General features: G+C 41.2%; 1 protein-coding gene across 2 annotated transcripts; it reads left to right on the top strand.

Moving 5' to 3' along the window:
• The first annotated feature begins 72 nt into the window (after positions 1-72).
• Positions 73-24,270, top strand: GLIPR2 (GLI pathogenesis related 2). 2 transcript variants are annotated; one of them, XM_031589071.2, is made up of 5 exons: positions 73-298; positions 10,776-10,884; positions 14,548-14,651; positions 21,401-21,478; positions 22,521-24,270. In XM_031589071.2, exons 1-5 carry the CDS (start codon positions 286-288, stop codon positions 22,679-22,681), a joined length of 465 nt encoding a protein of 154 aa, XP_031444931.1. In that variant the 5' UTR covers positions 73-285; the 3' UTR covers positions 22,682-24,270. The 2 variants fall into 2 exon arrangements, with proteins under 2 accessions (XP_031444931.1, XP_031444930.2); XM_031589070.2 differs by lacking the exon at positions 73-298 and adding an exon at positions 3,289-3,666.
• Positions 24,271-24,279: the final 9 nt, after the last annotated feature.

The following is a 24,279-nucleotide window of genomic DNA, read 5'->3' as shown; positions in this document are numbered from 1 at the left end:
GGCGGTTTTCAGCTGCTTGGTTACTGTGGAGGCTACACAGCTCCTGACCCTAAACAGGATCTTTTTAAGAAAAAAAGCAGTGCCCCTATTCCTTATAAGGCATGGGCAGGCTTCCCTGAGCACTGAGAAAGGGGCGGTAACGGGTTGTTTCAGCAGAGGTTCTCCAGCAGCAGTCGCAGCGGAGTGAAGTTGCACTGAAATTACAAAGCCCTTCGTCTGAGCAGAGGAATTCAGGCAAGAGAGCGGGAATCAGGTGAAAACTGAAAAAAAAATCACGACGTGATCATGGGAAAATCAGGTGAGCAAATGCGTTCATGCAGTTGGCTGTATATCCTTGCCATGGCACCGCTCACTTTTGTGCTCCAAAAGCGTTACTAAAGCCTCAGTGGCTTTGCTATGAGCAGGCTGCTTTCATTTGCGCGTGTTGCTGGCTGGGAGGAGCATTCTCTCTGACATAGTGAAAATGAGTCTGTTTTATTTAAAAAGTCAGAAAAAAAAAAGAAAAAGAGTCCCCCCCCCTTCCAAACCTGGTCATTGTAGAGGTAGTTGTATTTTCCTGTATGGTTTTCATTTTGTCGCTGGTAACAGATGTGTTCCGCTGCATGAGTTTTATGGCATTCAGAGAAAGGATCGTTTTAAATCTAGTAGCTTTAAAGCTACACTGTGTGTAACTGTCTGGCAAAGCTTCTTTACATTGCAAATCATCAACGAACTGCTTGGAGAGGGAAGATGTTTTTATTGCCTAGCTTTTAGGATTTAGATTCAAAATCTGGTTACAGTTTAACCGAGTGCTGTCTGACTGAGCTCATAAGTTTTTCTCCAGCTGTGCAGATTTTTGTCAAGCCTCTTGTTCCTGCCGGCTGAGGGCTGCCTTTTTGGGCTCTGTTCATTGCCTGTGTGCTTGGGTTTGTGTTCTGAGTAGAAGAAAATCCCACTAAAGCTGCCTGGAAGTTGGAGACTTTAAAAGGAGAGATCGCCATGGGATCGGTCCATCTTTGACCCACTAGTGCCACAGGGAATTTCCTGCAGACAGAAATGTGTCTAGAGTCTGAAAATCCACGCTCATCTTTTGAAACTGCAATGAAACCAAATAGCTTGTTCTTGTGTTTGGGATGTTATTTCTGTAACTAATCAGGGCTTGGTAGCATACTATCTGTCTGCCCTATCCATCAGTAGCACATATAGGATGTGCTCGGTGCAATCTGGTCCTTTGTTCACTTAAAAACATGAAGAAACTCAGGGCTAACACTTGAATGGGCCTCAGCATGCAAATGTGCTTCCTTTTTATTTGATTTTATTTTTGATTTTTTTAAAGATCAGCATCCCAGTTGAGGTCTGAGGATCTGAGCCCCCTGAGAATGTGGTTAAGGGCTTGCTCTAACTCCGTGGTATGTGGCAGCAGGCCGATACCCAGCCCAGGCTTAGCACCACCTAGCTGCCAGTGCGTGGGCTTGGCCCATTTCCTGGAAGCTGTGTGCTTTCAGATAGGTTAGGATTTAGTAAGTGATCTTACAACCACTTAAATAACTGTAATCGCTAAGAAGTAGCCAGTTCAGCAGTTCCTTGCTAACAGCATAAGCAGTATGAGAGCCAGATGAGCCTTGCATCTATGTGTTCCATTGGCACAGTTAACAGGGCAAAAGCAGCAGAGGTTTCAATGTGCCACTCCCAACCCCAAACTGATATAAATCTCTTGTTTTAATACATGCACAATCTCTGTCTGCAGATTGCTGATGCAGTCATAAGGCAATTACTGTCTTTAGCAGTTATTTCCTGCACATTTGTTAGAGCACATCGGTTCTTTGTTCCAAAATTAGGAGCAATGGCAGACCAGAAATTCCTTTCACTAAGGTTTGGGTATTGTTTGCTCCACTGAGAAGTTATACAAATAGAGCTTCTAAGTACAGGTTTCTAGTTTTTTGTAAGCTCTGTCATACTTTTCAAGTTAATAGTGAACTGGGCCCTGCTTGCTGCTGTTTGAGCTATTTAAGCTGTACATTAAGCTGAGATCCTGTCCTAACAATCAATTCATTGACTAAATCCCATCTGCCCTTTCCACCAAACTGAAGTCTCTAAATTCCTTTCTGAGATTGATGTTTGCCTTTGCATGGGTGAGAGCAGCTATTCTGAAGAGCACAGCTCAGTGTTTTGTGTGAGATATTTCCCGCTCTCGAGGACACGCAGCAGGCACAGGAGATGCGCAGAGATTTGTCTCTGCTGGGACATGTAGTAGAAATGTAATGGGTAGGGATCTGCCCGACCTCTCAGTGACATGCAGAGCACGTGCTCCTTTCCTGGATCAGAAGAATGAAGAGATTGCCTGAAGGCATACATGTAGGTTTGTTTAGCTTGGAAAAGAGGAGGCTCTGGGGAGACCTCATTGTGGCCTTCCAATACTTGAAGGGAGCATATAAAAAGGAGGAGGAATTGCTGTTTACGAGGGTGGATAGTGATAGTCCTAAAGGGGAATGGTTTTAAACTGAGACGGGGGAGGTTTGGGTTAGATATTAGGAGGAAGGTTTTCACACAGAAGGTGGTGACACACTGGAACAGGTTGCCCAAGGAGGGTGTGGATGCCCAATCCTTGGAGGCATTCAAAGCCAGGCTGGATGTGGCTCTGGGCAGCCTGGTCTGGTGGTTGGCAACCCTGCACATAGCAGGGGGTTGAAACTCAATGATCATTGTGGTTCTTTGCAACCCAGGCCATTCTATGATTCATTCATTCTATGATTCATGTAGGGGGATACTCTAATTCATGTGAACTGGGCACTCTCTATTTTAGAACAAATGTCTTCAAAACTGTTTCTTTAACTCTGTATCTTTGGTGAATTTATCTTGAGGTATAAGTATCCCTTTGGAAAACCAGCTCCGCTGTTTAAAATCTCAGTTCTTTGCAGGCATCTTGGTTGGAGCTCCCTAATAATGTATTGTTTCTAGCTGTTGGATTATACTTAAAGCTGTATTCTTTCCAAGTATTATGACTAAAGACTTTGCATTGGTTTTGCTTCACTTAGTAGAACTGAGAGACATAACATAACATAAGACATCGGTACCTCTGGCAGCCTTTTTCCTTGGATGCTGCAGGCTGCTGAAACAAACGCATGCTGAAACTCCCCTATCATAGAGGAGTGCCTCCCCTGGCTGTAACTGCTGCAAACACTCCAGCCAAATGTGGGGACCTCCTGTATCCTCCCACTAGCCTTCTCCTTTTGAACAGCATGTGGATTAGCAGGTGATGCAGCCTCCTCTCCTCAGAGAGCCCAAAGCAAAAAAAAAAAACCAAACCAAAACAAAAAAAACCATCAGGGAGTATTTCAGCAGGAAATGAGCCGATGGTGAGCTGGCTGCTCTTTGTTGCTGTGTTGCTAGGGCTCCCGTCGCCGCATGGCTCTGACCCTATGCAGCTGTGCGAGGAGGAGAACGGGGTCTGGAGCAACGTCATCCCAGAGGGGATATCCACAGCAGCAGCTGCCTGGGAGCTGGGAAGGTGGCAGAGAAAAGAAAGTGTCATTTCTTCCAATCCCCCTCCAACCCTGTGTGTTGGGAAGGGACCTTGCCCTCCTTGCTTTCTAAAAACTAAGTGGAGGAGGTGGGGAGGGAGTAATTTGCTCTTTGACTTCTGGATGGTGAGTGCAGAATGCTCTCAGACAGAGAAGAATGAGCTCAGTAAGTACTGAGAATCTTTTTACAGTGCTTGCTTTCCTTATTTTCTTTCTTCCCACCATCCCTGCCCTTTGCAAATGTGGGTGGGACTCCAAAGAAGTGACTGGGAGTTACCCACTGCTGCCTGTTGAGTCTGTGCAAAAATAAATAGGGGCCAAGAAAGGGCTTTAACAAAGAGAAAAGAGATAGGAACCAAACTCAGTGCTTTTTTCCTTATTGCTTTTAATCTCCCTTAGAACTACATGCTGCTTTTAACTTTGAAGATGCATCCTTGGAGCATGGCATAAAGGACTGTAGTGCTTTCTTCAGAATGAGCTGCATCTCCAGCTAATGAGGGGTGAGAGTTTGTACTGCAGCATCTCAGGAGGAGACAGCTGTAGCAGCTCCTAACAAAAGTACAGCTATACAAGAAAAATGACCTGTCTGCTTTCTGAGAAATGTGATGCAAGCTGCCAAACTGACAGCGCATTTTGTGTTGTCTGGTTTTACAGGACCTAGGGGATAGAGAAAATGAATGAATCTAAGCTGCTGGTAACCAGGCATTCATGTTGGGTAATAATGGGGACCATGCAGAACTTAATGCAAGCTGCTTGCTGTTTCTTTCTACACCAGAACTGAATTTGAGGAGGAGTAGAAAAAGAACCTTTAAAAAATGTAGCTAATTTAATTAAAAACTCTTCACTTCTCCAGCTTTTGTGTGTAAATGATGCTAATTATTCAGTTCAAGTTCAATAAATGAGAAATAATGGAAAATTCTCCAGAAAGACGTCAGGCTTTGGCAAACATTATTTGATGCCTAATATTTACCTGTATTTTGAATAAAATCATGCTTTGGGCAGAGTGGAGTGGAGGAGAATGCAGAAACCATCATCCTTTGTAAAAGTGGTTGCTCCTGTTTGCTGTTAGATTGGCTTCTAATGTTCAAGGCAGACAAGTACCAGAAGTGGCTCGCAAAGAGTGAGACACAACTTGATGGTCTATACTAACCAAGAAACCTAGCAAGGTTTCTCATGCCATGTAGTTGCCTGTCCAAAAACATCAGCTCTCCTTTCTGGATCCCCCAGGAAATCATCCTGAAAAAATAATTAAGCATGACAAAAACTTATTTCTGAAAGTGAGTGAAAACATTCAGCAAAGCTTTGTTTTCTATCAGTATAATTGATACATTTGGTAGTTTCTATCTTGTTTGGATTTGAATTTGTCTTCGTTGCTGCTCTTTGTACAGGAATGGAAAGCATGAGAAAAATAAGTCACTTGACTGTAAGTATGGAGTTGTTCATTACATATCTCCACAGGCCAGAAGAATGTTTCAGATAGCTGTTTTGGTAAAGGCCATTCTGTTCTCCAAAAGATTAGCTGAAGTTTATCTACATTATGTTTTCACAGGCAAATGTAGCAAGTTCTGCCCAGTCTTTGACGGTCTGAACAGAAACTGTCTCTGAGTCAGAGTGTGTGGTCTGGCTGAGGAGGAGGAAGCAAGGCCAAAGTGTGGCTAATAATTCTACTCTAGAACTGCGTACTGTAGATTTGAGCCTGTACAAGACGGCGAAGTCTTGGGTGTTTGGGAGGAGGACAAGATGGGCCTCTTTAAGACCACTGCAAACATTATTTTTCTGTGTTGACTGAGCTGAAGTTAGCAGGGTAAATCTTGGCTTTGAATAGAAATCGTGTGGACTTTGCCTGCTCTCAGCTGTAAGTATGCTTGTTAAATAGCTGCAGGAAATGATGACATTAGCTGTCTTTCTGAAGGTTTGCAATGCCACCAGAGTAGCAGCAGGATTTGGAAGCCATCCTTCTAATTTTGATTGTGACGATTGTCCCTGCACATCACAGAATTGGAGAAACCCAGGACATCTAGAGTCGGAAGAGATCCACCAAGATCACGGAGTCCAATCCCTGGCTCCACACAGAACCACCCAAAATTCAAACTCTATGTCTGAGAGAAATGTTTAAATGTTGCTTGAACTCTGGCCGTGCCCACTGCCCAGAGAGCCTGTTCCATGGTTCCACCACCTTCTGGTGAAGGACCTCAGTAAATACAGCATCAGGGAGGGAAGAAGAGAAGAAAAAGAAAATATTGCTTCACTTTTTCCTCCTGTGTATTGTGGTCAGTAGGTCACCTGGGACTTTGCTTTTCAAATCATATGTACTCTAGGAATTATGTCCAATTATATCTAAGAATGTAAGGCCTTACTAATGAGAGGGTTTCCTTTTTAAAAAGGTTATCAGTTTCCTCACTGTCTATCAAGAGTGTGTGTATGTGCGTCATCGTTACCGAACTGGGTTGTCCCCCAGAATAGTGATAAAATAACACTTTTTGATTGTCTCTTATATGCAGAGTCAACACTGACTTCTCTAAATTTGATGAGCAGTCATTTCCAGTCTTCTGTGTGATAACCACTCCATGATAGCAGCTATTTGTTGAAAGGTTTGAAGATCTCACTGTTTGAAGGGGAGAAGGGCTCCAAGCAAAGCTCTTCTTTCTCTCACACCCTTTTTCCCCCAAAAATGAAAGCAAGAACTTTTTCAGTAACTTCTGATTAGCTTTTCTTTATTTATTTTTTTCTTCCAAGCTTATATATCAGAAGGCTCTGCTGCTTTTCTGAGCTGTGCAGTTTCCAGGTTAGCAGGTGTTCCTTTTTAATCAGGGGAGTCAATTGCCTAACGGTTTATAAAAGGTCTTAAGTGAGGAAGTAATCAACACTGTCTGTTATGGCAAGAATAGAATTTGCAATCAAACAGTGAAATGAGTAATGTCATTGAAACATTATTACACCAGTGGTTTTACATTCTCAGGCAGTATGCTTCAAATTGAAAATGGGAGGGGAATAGCATGCTATGTCACATGGAGCAGGTAATGCAAGCTTATTAAGCTGCCAGTTTCCTGTAGAGGAAACTTGGGTAATAAAATGAGTAGGGAGTGTGTCCATCTGATTCAGTTAACTTAAGCATCTTAGTATTGTCCTGAAGCTCATCCCAGTGGTAGTGAGTGAAGGAAAAGTTAAGGCATAACTGAAGAACATCAGAGAGTCTTCTTCCTGAAGAGAGATCTCCTGAACTGAAGGGAAAATTATTCTATTTCTGCTTAAAAACAAGAAAGTTGCAGGAAATTTCTCCCACTCAAGCTTGTATCTAACTCCATACCCCAATTTCTTTAATACTTTTAAGCAATACTTTCTGTTAAGTATGAAAATTCAGGTTGGAAAGGAAGTAGTCTAGCAACAGCTATGCTGAGCACAGGGAGTTTGGCACTGAAGGAGATCAGGTTTTGTGTTTGGAAGTGATACATGAACTGGAATGCCTAATCCATGCTCACAAATGACGTTTCTAGAAATCACATTAAGGGCCAGTCTTTGAAGAAATTTTTATCCCAGATGAGGAGCAGAAAGGAGCAGTTAAGTACATGGAATAAGAAAAAAAAAAAGTAATCTTTGTGGCATTGCAGAGGCCACCCAGCACAAGATCACTATGGAATGTTTATGTCCTCAAACCAAAACACAGAGTCAAAATGTAACAGAAGTGTACCTGCCTTCATTTTAAGCTTTCCCTGCAAGCTAAATATCCAGCATTTCTCCACTGAAGAAATTGTATTCTCACAGTGTGAAATATTCAGCTGTAGCTAGTTTCTAGAGAAGCATTTCAAGAGAAAATAAAGTTGCTGATAATATATTTGCCAAGAATCTTCGGTATTAGGTGAGAACGTGGTCATTAGCTGAAGTTGCTTTTACTTAAGAATTTTGTTTGTTTCCAATCTGTTAATAAACTTTGAGAAGCTTGTCAAAATACGAGTATCCTTAGTTATCTGGGAAGATAATAAAGGACTTCTTGATATATTTACTTTGCAGTTCCTAAAGCTTCCAATGAATTTTCTCATAAAATTGTTGGGCATATTAAGAACTGTGTTTGCTGCATCATCTTTCCACACTCCATTACTACTGTTAGAATAGAACAGTTTTGTACAGTCAAAGGAGACTGTAAAGCTTTTAGTATTAAAGTAGACCTGCACTTGATCTTCAAACAGTTACCTTTATATGTGTTTTCCATACAATTTGCATTTGTGTCTGCTCTGTGCATTCTAATATTTGGCTTCTTTCTGCCTGGAGAGTGAATGTTCCTCCCTGTGTTCTGGGCAGAAAAGAGTGTATGGTGGGTTCTTTGAAACATACTTAGCATCTTTCTTCAGAAATGTGATTCTAGCTGTTACATGAGTACATCTCTTCTTATTTATTTTGGGTGATGCACATGCGGAGTGGAAAGGTGAGGTCTATGTCATAATTTGAAGATGAATTGGGTATATTTCTGTGTAGGATTCTATGTGAGGTCCGGTTCTTGTTGCATCATCTTGCAAGGTTCAGCTGGTGACTGCAAAGATGACACAGAGCAGTTTGGTATCGTGGAGAACGTGTTGGGTAACTCATTTCAGTTGTGATGGCTAGTGTAAGGGAATAAGAGAGTAAGAGAAAATCTGACAGGAAAAGTCAGCCTAGATGCCTCTGCTTACTTTTCCATGCTCACATGAACAAAACAAAACTGAAAAAGTCTGAAGAAATCTGCCAGGTGTGCTCTGTACCACATCATGGGCTATAAATTCACTGTTGCTTGCTGTCATATCTTAAAACAGTGTTCCAGAAGAATCCACAACAGAGGTAAATATTTGAATAATGAGAAACAGGCAACTGTAGATAATAGCATTAATTGTTTCATGTAATGCAATGATTCATGTCCAAAACCAACTTCCTTGCAGTAGGAAATATTTTTTTCTAGAAACTTAAGCAGTCTATGTGAAGGGAAAAAAATGTACATCTCCAAAGCTATTTGGGAAGCTGTTCTCATTTGAGTGGGAGCCTGAGAACTCCTGTTAACTCTCGCTTTTAATATCTGGCTTCTTGGACTATGGAACGCTGATTAAAATGGAAAAACTTAACAGATATTCTAAAACGAATCTGTAATGCCTTTGGCAGCTGGGCGTCCCTCTCCACGCTTCAGAGTGCAGAGGAGAACGAGTGGGGAGAGGGTGGTTTTTAGCACATGAGCTTAAGTCACTGTAGAGAAGTGGTTCTGTAGCAGACACCTTGGGAAAGGAAGGGAAAGGAGAAGGATGGGAGGGATCTCTAAGCGCAGAAGAGAGGTATCTCCATGGCTAGAAGAAGCCATGTCCATGTTTTGTTGATCTTTGTAATTCAAGTTGTTAGTACAGAGCTGGATTGTGCTACATGTCTATTAGTGGCTGGCATTTCAGTCCAGTTCAAGCTTTTGTTTCCTAGAAATTTAATTTGTTATCGTAAGTAAGAACAAATTATTTAAGTTAAAACTCTCACATTTGCAGATCAGATTGTATGTGTACTCTTTAATGCTGAGCTGATGAGAAATTAAGTCTAGGTGATAACAGTCACAAACTCCTATGCAGAAAAATGCAGCCTGGAGTATTTGATGCAACTTCCAAAGCTGTGCATTTCAACTTTTTTGATTAGCAAACTGTCTTAAAATGTCTCTGCTGGAATCTTGGACTCCCATAGCAGTTAAGTCAGTTGGCTATAGGCTTGCCTTCCTCAGTAACCTGTGATAAGCACCCTTAGAAGTAGGCCATGACCTACAGGCCGCACACTAGATGAGAGTTTTAAGATTCTGGCTCAATGGAATCAATTAATGACAATAAGGAGGATGAAACTGTTTTGTTAGCAAAGAGTGAGTGGGTGCTTAAACACTGAAGTAGAGATGCCTGGTTTCTTTGATGGTATGCAACATGTGGCACAAAGTTGAAGGAAAACCTAAGAGCGGGAATGTGATGGGCAGATACCATTTCAGCAGGATTTCTGTTGGCGAATTCTCAGCTGTCTTATGACAACAATTTTATACAAAATAAATAAATATAGCCTGAAAGCATGTTGTTGGGGAATACATTAGGTACATGACCACAAAAACACTGTGGTTTTTTGTTGGTGGAAGTGAGAATTGAACTAACTCAACTCCGTATTCTGTTCAAAGTTATGAAGTACTGAGTGAAACGATAATGGCTTTTTATGTGCATTTAGACATTGTGATTATTTTAGGTCACCATATTATCTTAAGGCTGTTGTTAGAACCAGTGAAAACTCTGACAACAGCTAAAAGCACAAGTGTGGGCTGGGTAATTACTTTAGAAAAAAGTTGCAAGAACAGTATATGCAAACTGACAGCTATACTGTGGGAGAATGCATCATTACAAACAGCAGAAGAGTGTACATGCTAATAAAGGAGGAGATGAGTGATTATAGTTGTTAAAATCAAGCAATGAGAGGAACTTGAGAAATCTAAGATTAACAACAGGAAAAACTTTCTAGTCATGAGATCTACTTGGGCTTTGAAAGAATCTTAAATGGAAAATAGTGGGAGTCTTTCTAATTAGAATATTCAGGATTATAGAATAAAATATAGAATTATAATCCTCATATATATGTCATAAATTATGTCACAAATTGCATTAATAAATGTAAATCTGTGTCACCGTAATGGAGTAAATACTAAAGTATGTCTTGGCCTGTCCAGAAGCTTCTGCAGTACAGAGAAAGTGAAAACTGTTTTTCTGTTTTAAGGACGCTATCCATGCTTCTCTAACTGTCCCAATACCCTATTTCAGGTTTCAAATTTCTCTTGAAGCAGGAAATTCCATTAGGTAGCCAACCGCAGGGATGAGTTGGGTTGTTTTTTTTTTGTTTTGCTTTGGTTTTTTTTTCCCCTTTTGAATCTTCATCGAGGCAAAGAAGAGAGAACATTGAAGAGGACCTAATTCTCACTTATTCAGATTTCTTTGCAGTGGTCATGTGATATATAGAAATCTTGAAATGAGAGTCAGTCAAACTGACCTTAAATCACCTCCTTATTGAGAAAGGGAATGAAGTTCACTTTTCTCTTCAATCTTTAGTAAGACTGTACCATCCCACTGGAATTGCCTCTTAGAGTTCCTGGACAGAAGGCATCAATTCATATCGTCCTACTTGTAAGTAGTGAGAGTGGCATTCTACTGTTTTTCAGTCCCACCTTCTACCAGCATCTTAGTTTTCAGGGTATGTTTTTCTGTCTTCACTGATGTCTGTATTTGACAGACTTTTCCAATTTTTTTGATGTAATTTCAGCTTCCAAACAATTTGCTGAAGAGGTCTTGAAAGCACACAATGACTACAGGAAGAAACATGGAGTCCCCCCATTAAAACTGTGCAAGAAGTTAAACAGAGGAGCCCAACAGTGAGTTCAGTCCTTTCTTTTCTCTGATGAGATTTCTGTCACTTTTATTGGCTAGATTTGACTGTGCACACTGGAAAAATACTTTTCTTTTTGACATGCTGGTGTTCAGTGAAGGCTTACTGGATGGAAAGTGATGCACTCTACTCTTTTTGTCTCCTTACCCAGCTCTTTTCTTCCTTTCTTTTTCCATCAAATAGGACCACCTAATCATATGTGCACTTCTCTGGTCACAAGAGTGTAAATATTGCATTTTCTTTGAGATGTGGGCTGCATCTGTCTACGCTTATGTATCTCCTTTACAGAAGTTATTTGCCTAAAGCGTGCTTTGCTCCCATCTCCATCAAATGATTTATTGTCAGCTGCATGAGAACATCTGCTGCTGCTGAAATAGGGAAGAAAATAACTTTTTCATGGTAGGAAGTGATGACTGGTCTTCCTACTGCCTGATTTAAGTCTTTCTTACAGTAACTTAAGACCACTATTGCTTTTCCTCTTTGCTGCGTATATGACAACCAGATTGTTTCCTTTCTCTCTGTAGTAAACTTTTTCAAAGTGGTTTTCACAAAATCATAGAATCATAGGATGATTGAGATTGGAAGGGACCTCTGGAGATCGTAATATGAAGGAAATTCTTCAAGGAAAAAATGCTGACTGAACTCTTCCAGAAATAAATGTCTTCCCATAACAGCTAAATGGTGGTCATTTTGATCCCAGCAAACATGAGATCTCACCTCCTATTACACTTTCTATCATAAACATGCAGGGTTTTCCATGCCAGCTGGCTCAGAACCAGAGAGTCTGTGGTGTTTCCAGAACCCAATTTATTCTCTGCATCATGCTGCCCTCTGCCATAAAGATGGTTCAGTTCTCTCAGCCTAGAACAGAGATCTCTATGAGGTGTTGTGCCATACAACACGCCATGTACATGGTATGTAGATGTGCCCTCTGGCAGCAATCCATGTTAATTTTGTCTGCTTTCTTTCTACTTCTTTTTCTGAGACACCATGATAACTAGATACAGTATTTCTGTGACGCCAGTGACACGTCTGCATACCTATGCAATCTTGATCTTCTTCCTGTTCTTCAAAGGTTTGGGTTTTTTCTGCTTTATCTGATGCCTCACAATGAGGAGGAGATTTTATTGACTTGTCCCTTCTTTTCTCTTCCAGCTTTTACAGTTGGGTTGAACAAATCAATTTGTATGAATAGTTGAGATTATTCTGTCAAATAGACATTGCTCCACATTTATCTCTAAGTGCTCTATTGCCCTTCATGGGTATATTTAGGTTCTTCTGGAGTTCCTCACAATCCTCTCTGGTCACAGCTGACTTTCTTCACTGTGGTGAATAGCAGTTGGAAGCCTCTGGTAACTTAATTTATAAGTATTAAAGGTGTGTTTAGAAACTGGTGCAATTGTTGGTGCAATAGCAAGAAACAGAAATGTTTTGTTCCGAATAGCAGACATGAAATTTGAGAAATCTTATTTTTGTCAAGTTAGATGATGCATAATATAAAATTCCAGAGCTTCAAAGAGCTTCACTTTTCAGTATGTCTGGTATCTTTGTTGAAATGTGTCTGATGTATCTCTTCTTCTCTGTCTGTGTTGAAAATGGTGTGCTTTCTACTATTTTCAGTCCCAAGACTGGAGTCAGGCTAACTGAATTGACTATTGGATCCCTGTTTTAGGATGAGTGAGTCACCCTCAGCAGGTGTCTGTTTATATCTGACTGTAATGAAGCATTGGGTGATGATCTCAGATACAAATCTCATGTTTTCAGCTGCCTGAGCAGGAGGGAATTAATCACCCTTTGTCTCAAATCCTTGGCAACTTAGTCCCAGTCTTACCTCTTTCTTGGAATGTGCAAATCCTTGAAGAGAAGCAGTGCAGGACTATGGGGATAGAGACATGAAGGAGTGTCAAGAGATCCTCTAGTTCAGGATCTAGCAGATTCACAACTGGCAAGCTTTCTTTATTTCTAAACTACTGGAGGTAGCTCAGTGTGGTATTTTTGTTTGATTTCTTTTCTTAGAGGGATAGGACAAAAGGAAAGCAGGACCTAATGACTAAAGTACTAGCTTGGGCCAAAACGTTCCGCTCAGCAATCCTGTGTCTGACAGATGCCAGTAAGACAAGCTTAGGGAAGAAGCAGCAGAACGAGACATACATAGTGATCCTTGCTCTGTTATCTTCTCCTGGAAATTACAAAATTATCTAAGAAATTGTGGTCAGTTAGTATCTTTTCTTTTTTTTTGGTTCTAGGTGTCTAATAGCCCCTGAATACACACACTGTAATTTTCTCTAGCTCCTTTCAGATCCCCATGTGCTTTGGTGTCTGCCTCATTGGTGATAAGTTTTGTAGCACACTATGGAACAATTGTTTTGTCTTACTTCACTTCTAAATCTACCTGATGGTTTCTGATGCTGTGAGAAATAACAAATGGTCTTTTGAATTTGAATGTCTTTGTACTGAAGCCTTTCCAATGCTGACTAAAGAGAATAATCCTTTTACACATGAAGTTATTTTTAATTCCCATTGTAATAAGACAATCGGAGTACCTCCCACACTCTCATGTGTTAACTTCTATAGAAACAATGCTTCTTATCCCTGTGCTGGTACACACCTTTGTTGTTTCAAATTCTTCCTGTGATTTCTTTCTCTTTTCACTCACTTTGACTAAATCCCAGCTTCAGTCTATTTTTCTATTTCATGTAGAAATCAAGTTAATGCTGCAGAGTTTTTGGAACTGTTCTCTACTTATCAAATAAAACTGGTTTAAGTACACTTTTTATTTCTTAATAGTAAAACACTAGCAAAACATTGAAGAGGCCCCAGGACTACTGCAAATATATGCTGGAAATCTCCGTCTAGTGTTACAGTGAGTCATTGGCCGTCCTCTGCTTGAGAAGGGCTTGGATTTTGCTCCCTCTCCCATATGTACATATGATTTATGAATTATCTGCATGCTGATTTTTGAAGCTACGTTATCTCTTGTGCAGGTTACTCCAGTGAGAGGGTTTGGAAATGTTGAGAGTTGACATTTGTAAAAATGCTTACAAATGCTTCCCTTTCCCCATTAAAGTTGCAGCTGTGGATTTCCAGGTGCTGGGCAAACAGGATGAAGGGAGATCTACATTCTGTTTCTTTTAGACCTTTCTCACCCGTGGCACAAGCACTCATGAAAGATATGCAAAATGCTCTCTGGACTTTCCTTTCTCCTGAGTCCTAGATCTATATAGGCTTAAAGCATCCCTGGCATCAGAGATTTGCAACTGAATAACTTCACTTAAACTGCCATCTTCTAACTGGACAAGGGGAAATGGTTTAAAACTAAAAGAGGGGAGATTTAGATTGGGTATAAGAAAAAAGATTTTTACAGTGCGAGTGGGGAGGTGCTGGCACAGGTTACCCAGAGAGGTGGTGGATACTTCATCCCTGGGGACATTCAAAGTCAGGCTGGATGGGGCTCTGAGCAACCTGATGTAGCTATAGGTGTCCCTGCTCATTGCGGGGGAGCTGGACGAGGTGACCTTTAAAGGTCTCTTCCAATTCAAATGATTCCATGATTCTAACATTCCTTGTTTGAATTCCCTCTTCCTCTTCTTTCACCTCTCCATCCTCTTTAGCTGTAGTCTGTAACACAATTTGTGCATCCCTTTGCTAGGTATGCAGAAGAACTGGCAGCCTCAAGGATCCTCAAACACAGCTCTGAGTCTGCTAATGGAAAATGTGGAGAGAACTTGGCCTGGGCATCCTACGATCAAACAGGTAAACTTTCTTCTCTTGCTGTCTCACAGACACCATATAAATAGCCTGCTTCATTTTCCTTGGGCTCAGAGCATAAGTGAGCTGGATGTCAGGGCTGGTTGCAAGAGTACTGCCATTGCCTTCACTTCCAAAACGTGGCCACTGCAACCTAACCCACGTTCCATGGGCACAGGCTTCTGGTATGCAGACACCTACATATGCTGAAAGCAAGAAACACAGATATGCACTGAAAGGGTAATGCATTGTGGCAGCGGGTTATATCCCTTTAAAGTTAGGATTTGGTGGCCAGGCTGTTCCGTATGTCCCAGCTGTGCACCTACTTTGAATTTTGTTTCATGGAAGGGGAGAAGGAAGCTGTCAGTGCCCTGTTCTTCACCTTTATCCTTAGTTTGCCCTAGCCTGAGTAAGGGCTGACCACAGGTCAACTGTGGTGAGGAAGGTGGAAAAGTGGCAATTGCATGCTACACAGCAGTTCCTGTTTCAGAGGTCAAAAAGACAGTGGGAAACCAAAGTGACAAAGGCAACATCTGATCTCTTCTGCTCTGTCAGTAAACAGAAGCTTTGAGCCCTTTTCCCTGCCTTCATTTCTGAAGATAAAAGTTGTCCGTATATTTTCTGATCATAAATGTAGCACATAATTGGCAGCCTTCTGTTTGGATACCCGAGGAGCTGAATTTTGGCCATGCTGACAGCCTGTGGTGAGCACTCAGAGCTATGCTCAGCAGGCTCTTCCCTCCTTCCTCCTCCAGCATGCAGAGTTAATGCCTCTGCCTGCTGAGAGAGCAGGTGGTGTGTATTATAAGTGACCACTTGCTTTCTTTATTTCCATCCACCTCTGGAATTCCCAATGCAGTCTAGAGGAGATAGGAGCTCATTTACGTGGACTGTATGTCCTGTTTTAAGGACCGGGAAATTTTAGTAACTGAATTTTAGGTCCAGGGGCACTGCTGGATTCCTTCGCAAGTGCTGGTTGTAGCCCTGCATTGGTACCTTTTTATATTGAAAAGGAAACCCAGGGTGGAAAAATCTAATTGGATCTACTAATACTTGGCGTTCTGTCCATTGCAAGAGTCTGAGGTAAGACTTCAGAGCAGCATGGGAACACACAGATGTATGGCAAAATTTGCACAGTGCCTATGACTCACTGAGCTTACTTCTTCGTTCGTGTTTGTGTTGATGGCCTATGCTCTTCCCCTGAGGTTAAAGAAACAGGATTCTCATTCAGAGAGCTGGAAACAACACACATGGATCCTTCCATAAATTATATAATGCTAGTCCTTTTTTGGATCACACTTGTTTTCTTCTATGCACTGTTTCCATGCATAACTTGCCAGTTTTGAGCAGTTTTTTATTGCTATTTTTTATTCATAGAATTGACTGCCTTCCTGAGAAAAATAAGCTACATCTTTTGTTCTGTGCTACATTTCCTATGTGTCAGGATGAGTCAGAGCATCAGAGTAAGAAAACTCCTTGTTCAGAGAAAGCTGTTCTGTCCAGGCTTAGTTTTCATCTCTGTGGAGCTGGTTACTTCTTCCTCTTTTTCTCATGCAGTTCCCTCTGGATAGTTAATTTGTAGCCTGCTCAATGAGGCTGAAATTTGTATTAGGCATCTATTCAAGGGCTTAATAAAGGGAGACTGTCTTCCTCCCCACGTAGAGCAAAACTCAATAAACCTCCAGCTTAGTGTGTTTCTCTCTAAAAAAAAGTGATGCTATTGTATATTTTGACTCTTAAAGAGTTCTGTGATAATGCCAGAAGATAAATTTCTTGTTTCAGAGATGATTTAAGCTTTAAATTATAAGAGCCTTTTAGTTTCACCCTTCTCCTGGCTCAGGAATCTCTTACATTGTATTCAGGATTTTGGAGTTACACAGCCTAAAGCTGTAGCTGGAAATATATTTATCCCTGTAATCCAAGAAATAGCTGACAGCTGCTTCCTCCCTCCAGTCCTTCAGGAACTGCTCTGTGGCAGACTTCTCTTTGTCTCTGTTCACGTAAGTGAGCTGTCATCTGCCACTACTACAACAGAGACCACAGCCTGCCTGGGCAGCTGCACTGTGTCAGGCTTCTTAGGACGCCTCATGTCATTTCTCATGTACAGGGAGGCCTAAGGCAAGAACTGAATGATTCAGTTCTGGTTGGGATGAATACTGTCATGAAGAGTGTGTGTGTTGTCCCTGAAAACGCTGCAGCTTATGAACTTTGGGGAGTTTGTAAGAGAAATTCACGGCATATTATTATCTAAATCTATCATGAGAGGAACCTGGGTTTGGCTACAAAATCTGGTTTAGTGTGCAGAGCAGCACAGACACATTCTGCCCCAGCCCTGAAGGAGCACGCTCTGACTCACAAATATGATTCCTTGAGGCATCTGTGGCTCTCTATTCCTCTCCCATACCAGATTTTCACAGTACTGCTAAAAAATTCCCCCATCCCTGGAGGTGCTCAAGGCCAGGTTGGATGGGGCCCTGGGCAGCTGAGCTGGTAGGGGGCAGCCCTGCCCACGGCACGGGGTGGGGGTGGGTGGGCTTTGAGGGCCCTTCCAACCCAAACCATTCTGTGATTCCATGATTCTGTGAAAATAGACCTTCACAAGAAATGCTGAAAGTAGAGAATTACACCCTTTGAGATAACTTCTGATGGAAACTTAAATTCAATTCTCCTGCTTTCACCTAAGAAAGTGGAAGGGCAATTGGTAACAAAAGCTAAGAAACACTAAGGGAAAGATATGAGGTTGAGGGTACCTGGTTTGTAGATTTCCGTGATGTTTCCCGTCCTCACAGAGATGTAATGTGTGCTGTCATCTTATTAGAATGTTGTTAATAATTTTCTCAGTGAGATGGCTTGAAAATTTAAGGTTTCTTAGGTATAAGAAGAGACAGTAAGGGTGGCCACAGAGAAATTCAACATTAGATGAGCAGAATACAGTAGTTGGGCTGACAGCCTTGTGCCCCTGTGTCCAAGCAGTAATGAGGCAAGAGTATATTCCCAGGTGTGCATAGAATCACAGTATCATAGAATGGCTTGGGTTGAAAGGGACCTCAAGGATCATGAATCCCCAACCCCTCTGCCGCAGGCAGGGCCACCATCCTCCCCATTTAATACTAGACCAGGCTGCCCAGGGCCCCATCCAATCTGGCCTTGAACACCTTCAGGAACGGGGCATCCACAACTTCTCTGGGCAGCCTGTTCCAGTACCTCACCACTCTCTGTAAAGAACTTCCCTCTGATATCCAACCTAAATCTTCCCTCCTTCAACTTGAAACCATTTCCCCTTGTCCTGCTGTTATCTACCCTTTCAAAGAGTTGACTTCCCTCCTGTTTGTAGGCTCCCTTTAGGCATTGAAGGGCTGCAATGAGGTCGCCCCAAAGCCTTCTCCAGGCTGAACAAGCCCAACTCCCACAGCCTGTCTTCATATGGGAGGTGCTCCAGCTCTCTGATCATCTTAGTGGCCCTCCTCTGGACCCTTTCCAACAACTTCCTATCTTTCTTGTATTGGGGGCCCCAGATCTGGATGCAATACTCCAGATGGGTCCTCATGAGGGCAGAGTAGAGAAGCACAATCACCTCCCTGACCCTGCTGGCCAACCCTCTTCTGATGGAGCCCAGTATGCACGTATATGCATGCATAGACGGCATGTACATACATATACGTATGGGCAGGTACAGACAGTATTTACATGAACAGCATTTACGTGGCCCATCAGGACAAACATCTATTGTTGGAATATGTATAAATGATATATATGCATTTATTTCCAACAGTGGATTCTTAAAAATATATATAATCAAATATTATTGGCAATATAAAATAATGTATATAAAATATATTCTTTTCCTCTTAGTGGGAATTTGGGTGCCTTCAGCTGCTGGGCTCAGACACCTGGTCTGTCCATTAGCTGCCCCAGTCATCCCCGTTGCTGGCAGCTGGATGTACAAACCCATGGAGCTGCAGTTCCACTCCAGCTGCTGGTACAGACCCTCTCATCCATGCACACCCAGCTCTCTGGGCTCCCCTTCTCCTTTAGGGCTGATGCAGCCTATAAGAATGAGATTCAGCCTGATTGGAAATGAACCAAGCAGGTCATCAGTCAGCTGTTGTTAGAAGGGTGGAGCTGAACTACGTTTCCATAGAAAAAGTGTTGAAACTGTAAATGTGGTTTACAGCAATGCAAACAGGAAGGATGTTTAAAAAAAAAAGTAATATAGTAACTGGCTCTGCCACCCGAAGAGGAACTGCAGCACTGGTTGTAGGACAGGTCTGCATGGTTTTGATACAATTAACATAGTGTAGTCACTTAAGCACTTTGTTACAAAGTGCATATGCTCTATAAGGTCTGACATGTCTGCTGAAGACCTCTGTGCTTCTGTTCAACAATGATTTGTTTAGCTTTTGTACTGTATGTGTTTTGTTTTTCCTTTGACTTACACACAGATTGCTCTTGGCATGCTTTTTAGTCTTTTAGTCTTACTTAGAGTAGCAAATGAGCAGGTATTGTATTTGCTTTACAGACTCTAGCCATTAAGCAGGTGTTTCTGGGGTTGTTATTTGGCACAACCAAATAACAGGGAAAGAAGGAACCTGTTGTTACTCCCAGAGCATTTACTTCAGGAATCAAGACATGTTTGCTACGTCTTTATGTAGAAAATATAAACAAACTCACTAAGTGAGCCTCATTCCCAACAAGCAGTGTGCTATGGATCAGTTCCTAGAACTTCCAGTTCACAAACCTCTCAGAAATAGCAGTTCACTCAGTATTTTCTTTCAAGTGACAGCTCTGACAGCCAGGCTGCCAGGCTAACCACTCCATCAGTTGAGCAGATTGCACTCATAAGTCTAAAGAGGTTAACAGCTCAGCGTCTGACTTCAGGAACAGCGCAATTTTTTGAGACTTTTTGCTGTGAAATAGCAAATTGTGAGTCACTGTGGTTCTGCAGCCAACGGTCCGCCAGGGACCGGCGTTCTTCATGACGGTAGTCTTGACAGCTTTGGCAGCTTGCTCTGGGATCAACTGGCCTTGCGTTATGCTTCCTGGAATGCTAAGCAGAAACTTCATTACTGATGTAGTACAGGGAAAAGCCTGCCCCCTCCTCCTCCCTCCCTGTCTGAGACAAGAATTTCCTAAGAAACAGTAATGGAAAAGACGTAATATTTGACTTTTGAATGCATCTGCAAGTTCTGCTCTGAGCTTCTGCCCTCTGTGCTGTCTGTTCAATCAGATTCATTGCAGACTGTCAGAATCTGCTCTCGTCTATCAGGTTCCTAAACAGCTCAACAAAAGCAGATAGGGTTGTTTCTTTGGTAGATGTCACTGTCAGACAGCTACAGACACGTAGCACTGTGCCACTGGCTGTGGTTGTGACCCTTGTGTAGCTGCCATCCATGAACACCTCTGGTGAAATGAGCCAGTGCTGAGCATAGATTTCCATACAGTATCAGCTCCTGGAAATGTTGTACCCTGAGCTAGAGAGCTCAGAGTGGAAATTCACAATGGCTCAGGTGCTGTGTAAAACCATTAAGAAGAATAAATCCACTCAAAGTTTGAAGTATGAAGTGCTGATGGGAACGTATAAAGTTACAGGATGTAAGGAGTGTCATTTTACTTTGGTTTGCTGGGAGTTGTGAAGGAGCATCTTCATACACCTGGATCCACAAGTGGGAGGGCTCACTGTAGAAAAGGCCCCCGCATTCCTTTGCCAGAAAACCTGGCACAGCTCCCTGAAGTCTTTTCAAACTTGTTCCAAGATGCTGAAAGTGGTGTGTAGAAACCTAATGATAGGAACACTCATCCAAGATGGGGGAGATGCATCTTCGGCTACCTTCCAGGCTTACAATTGTAGAAAATTCTGGGCAGACACAAATCATGGACTCCATGTGTTAAATTGCCAGCCGGTGAAACATTTTGTTAAGGACTGCATGGATCTTTGCTCATCCAGGTCCAAATGCTGTGCCACACTGACCTCTTTTGTCTGAGAGCTTTTCTAACTTCAGCCCTATTAAGTTTTAAGTACATCTGAGAGTTGACTTGTGGTCCTGTTTACTGAGCTGTTGTCAGAATCCTGCTCCTCTTCAGGTCCATCTTATCCAAAGAGCACCTCTCCACAGAGGTCCTATTTCTGTACCTGCTCAGTGCATTGCTGCCCTATATCTCAGCCAGCCTGTGCCAACCGTGGCCACATCCCTTGCATCTCAGTGAAGAAACTGATGGATTGTGGTTGTATCAGGGAGCTGAGAACTCCAGAAACTGATGGCATGAGATGGTTAACAAAAAACATTAGACTGATTAGTAACTGCGTAGCAACAGCTATTGCAAAACAATAAATATTTGGTATGTAATGTGCTATACCGTGTTACCTACATATCAAAAACTCTTATTCAGTAAAAGTGTTCCTTTGTGTGCCTGGAAGTTGTGCCTTGGGTTGTACAGGTCTTGCCAGCTGTTAACTGAAGATCATACAATCACTAAGGTTAGAAAAGACCTCCCAAATCATCTAGTCCAACTGTCTGCATATCATTAATATTTCCCCTCTAAACCATGTTTCTTAGTGCAACATTTAAACGTTTCTTGAACACCTCTAGAGAGGATGACTCAGCTACATCCCTGAGCATCCCTGTTCCTGATCAGTCTTTCTAAGAAGAAGTCTGTCCAAACATCTGGCCTGAAGATCATGCTGGTCAGGCTGTAAGTGAACTATGTTCTTGTGTTTGTGTTACCTGTCCTGATTCCACATTTCTTCTGTGTTTCAGGGAAGGATGTTGCTGACAGATGGTACAGTGAAATAAAGAATTACAGCTTTCAAAACCCAGGGTTTTCTTCAGGGACAGGTAAGTTCAGACTGATCACCTTCTCTTCACAACCAGGACTTTTCTTTTAAGAAATTGCCTGCTCTACTTGTTTTAATAGTTTTTGAAAATCTGCCTTGTTCTTAGGAGAACAATATTAGAATTTCCCCCAAACTTTTATGTTAGAAACTGATAGAAAGGTAGAAGAATCTGTGAGAAATGAGGAAGGTTTGGAATTTGCATGGTTTTTCTTTTTAATATATTGTGGGTTTTTTTCTGCAACTCCCAAATTTTTAGAAGGCACCTTATTTTTAAGGCAAATCTATTTGTAAAAAACACTGAATTGAAATGATATAGGTGTCTCACTAAATACAGAGTGTCGTTGTTTACACTGGCATGTGTCTTCTGCCAAGATGTATCACTACAGTTGCAGAGATTGCTTCAGCTGTAATTTGGAGATCAGCCACGGGTCATTGACTGCATGTTGTCAGCCCAGTGCTCAGTGAACGTAAGAACATTGTTCCTTGAATAATAATTGAGCAAGAGATACAACTAAGCTTGTTTGAGATGAAGAAAATCTTGCTTTTCTCCCATGGTGCTTGTTTGTGCATAGGGGAAACAACTGATAACACAGCTTAGGGGTGGCCATTAGAGGTAAGCAGAAGCAGACACAAAAAAACAAAAAAAAAACAACCCAGCAACAAAGAGAATTATCTTGAATTGTTCTCCATGCAGACATAGGAGGGAAGGATGAAATGCTAGAACTGCTATTCTTACTGCAGGAAGTAAGCACCGTAGTGTCTTTGTGGAATTTTATATCAATTATTCATCAAAGTCCTTCTTTCATGATTCTTATTTGGGAATAGGACATGGAGCCCACTACACTAATATGGAACCAGGTCAGAGCAGGCTTGTTCAAGACAAAATGCTAGATATAGGTTTTTCCCATACCTTTAGTGAGCTCTCCTGTTAGAGAAAAAAACAGTTTTGTATGCCTCTTTCACCCCATCCTCCTCAGTACGTTTGAAGGAATAATATAGATTTAGTACCTAAAACATCTGCATATGCTTCTCTCTTTCTTCAGGTCATTTCACAGCAATGGTTTGGAAGAACACAAAGAAAATGGGAGTTGGAAAAGCATCTGCTAGTGATGGTTCTACATTTGTGGTAGCTAGGTACGATCCAGCTGGAAACGTAGTAAATCCAGGCTACTATGAAGAAAATGTCCTTCCTCCAAGAAAATAACCTTTCTTTAGAGGTAGTCTTATTGCTTTGTGACAGATGAACCTAGGTTTGGACTTAACACTGTTTGAAGTGAAGTACAATTCAATGAAATTTCCTGTTGGATACTGCTGCTCACTTCTCATTGCAGAAGAAGCAATTACATGTTGCTTGAGTCAATCTGCACATTAGGTCCCTATTGATTCTGAGGAGACTTCAGTTTATCTGAGGATGAAGTATATGCAGCATTTCTGAGGGGTAAAAGTTTCTAGCTTGTTCTTTTTTCTGTTAGCTTGCATGAACTCTGTGTCGGCATGTGAAAATACACATGTTGGATGTCTTTTTCTAAACAGGCAAATTCGTAGCTTTATGTAAACTGAAGATACCATTTGTAACTATATCACGTATTCCAGGTTTTCTATTTTTTGCTATTAAGTGCAACTTCTTTGCTCTGTCTGTACCTTTTTCTACTGTGAGGTCTCATCCCTACAGCTTGAACATATGCAAAGCCTCCTGTATGAAAGTTACACATATAAAATGCAGTGGAATCCAGACATATATGCTTTCATTAAAAGGATCTCACAGGACACTAAGACTACACTGGCAAAGTTGTATCAGTCAAGCAAGCTATAACTCATGCATGACCAAAAAATTAGAAGAAATGTTTAAATCTTAGCTTTACATTTTAGGTGCTAATATTTAAAAACACAACACTATCTTACAGTTTACAGAATATACATTGTCTTATAATCAAATTGATTATTTCCGTTCCAGAAAAGCAAGGTACTGCCATTTCTCTTTGATATTTACACACAAAATAAAGTTCTCTGGGAAATCATCATGGATTTCATTTCACAATAACTTATTTTTATTTCCTAGAGAATATCTTCTGCAGATATTGATATTCCCAAATCGTAATTAAGAGATGTTTACTCTTAGTTCATACAATTCAAAAAGTTCACGTACTGTGCTTCAATTTGGGATTTTCTTTTCTATGTAGGGATTTCTTTTGACTTCTGCTGAGATTTGGCTCATGAAGAGTGCCATTGCAGAAATACTTACTTTTGTTTACACAGTTGTAATAAACTGCACTGTTACAGCTTGATGATATGTCACTGTGATGCTATATATTACAATCCTTTTGCTGTAACCAAGAATTTAATACATATTATAAGCATCTGAAAATGATATATTTTTGAATATGAATCACTGAAGTCTTTGCTGTTACCTGAATGTTTGTTGAATAATCTTTAAATTTTATTTCCAAGACATTAACATAGGACAATATTACTTAAGTAATGAAGTGAAAAAAAAAAAAAAAAAAGGCAGCAAGAAATCTAGCCCAGGAAAGACAGGAGACCTAAGAAATGATAAATCATAACGTAGATAAGAGATGACTATCATCTCTTTATACAAACTTTGAACTAAGCCTTGGATTCAATGCTGAACTCCTGCTTTGTGTTTTAATTTCTCTCTCTCTCAGTTGATATGTTCTTGGTAAAGAACAGCCACTCCACTTCCACACAGACATGCCTGTTTAGTAACTGCAGTTGTGAGGCCTTCCCATCTTCAACTTTCATTTAAGAAATGTCAAATAAATCAAATTCAAATACTCTTTTTTC

Source organism: Phasianus colchicus, chromosome 3 (assembly GCF_987193195.1).
Source record: "Phasianus colchicus chromosome 3, bPhaCol1.hap1.1, whole genome shotgun sequence".
In the NCBI taxonomy this organism is placed as follows: Eukaryota; Metazoa; Chordata; class Aves; order Galliformes; family Phasianidae; genus Phasianus; species Phasianus colchicus.
This window is presented reverse-complemented; position numbering and strand designations above follow the sequence as displayed.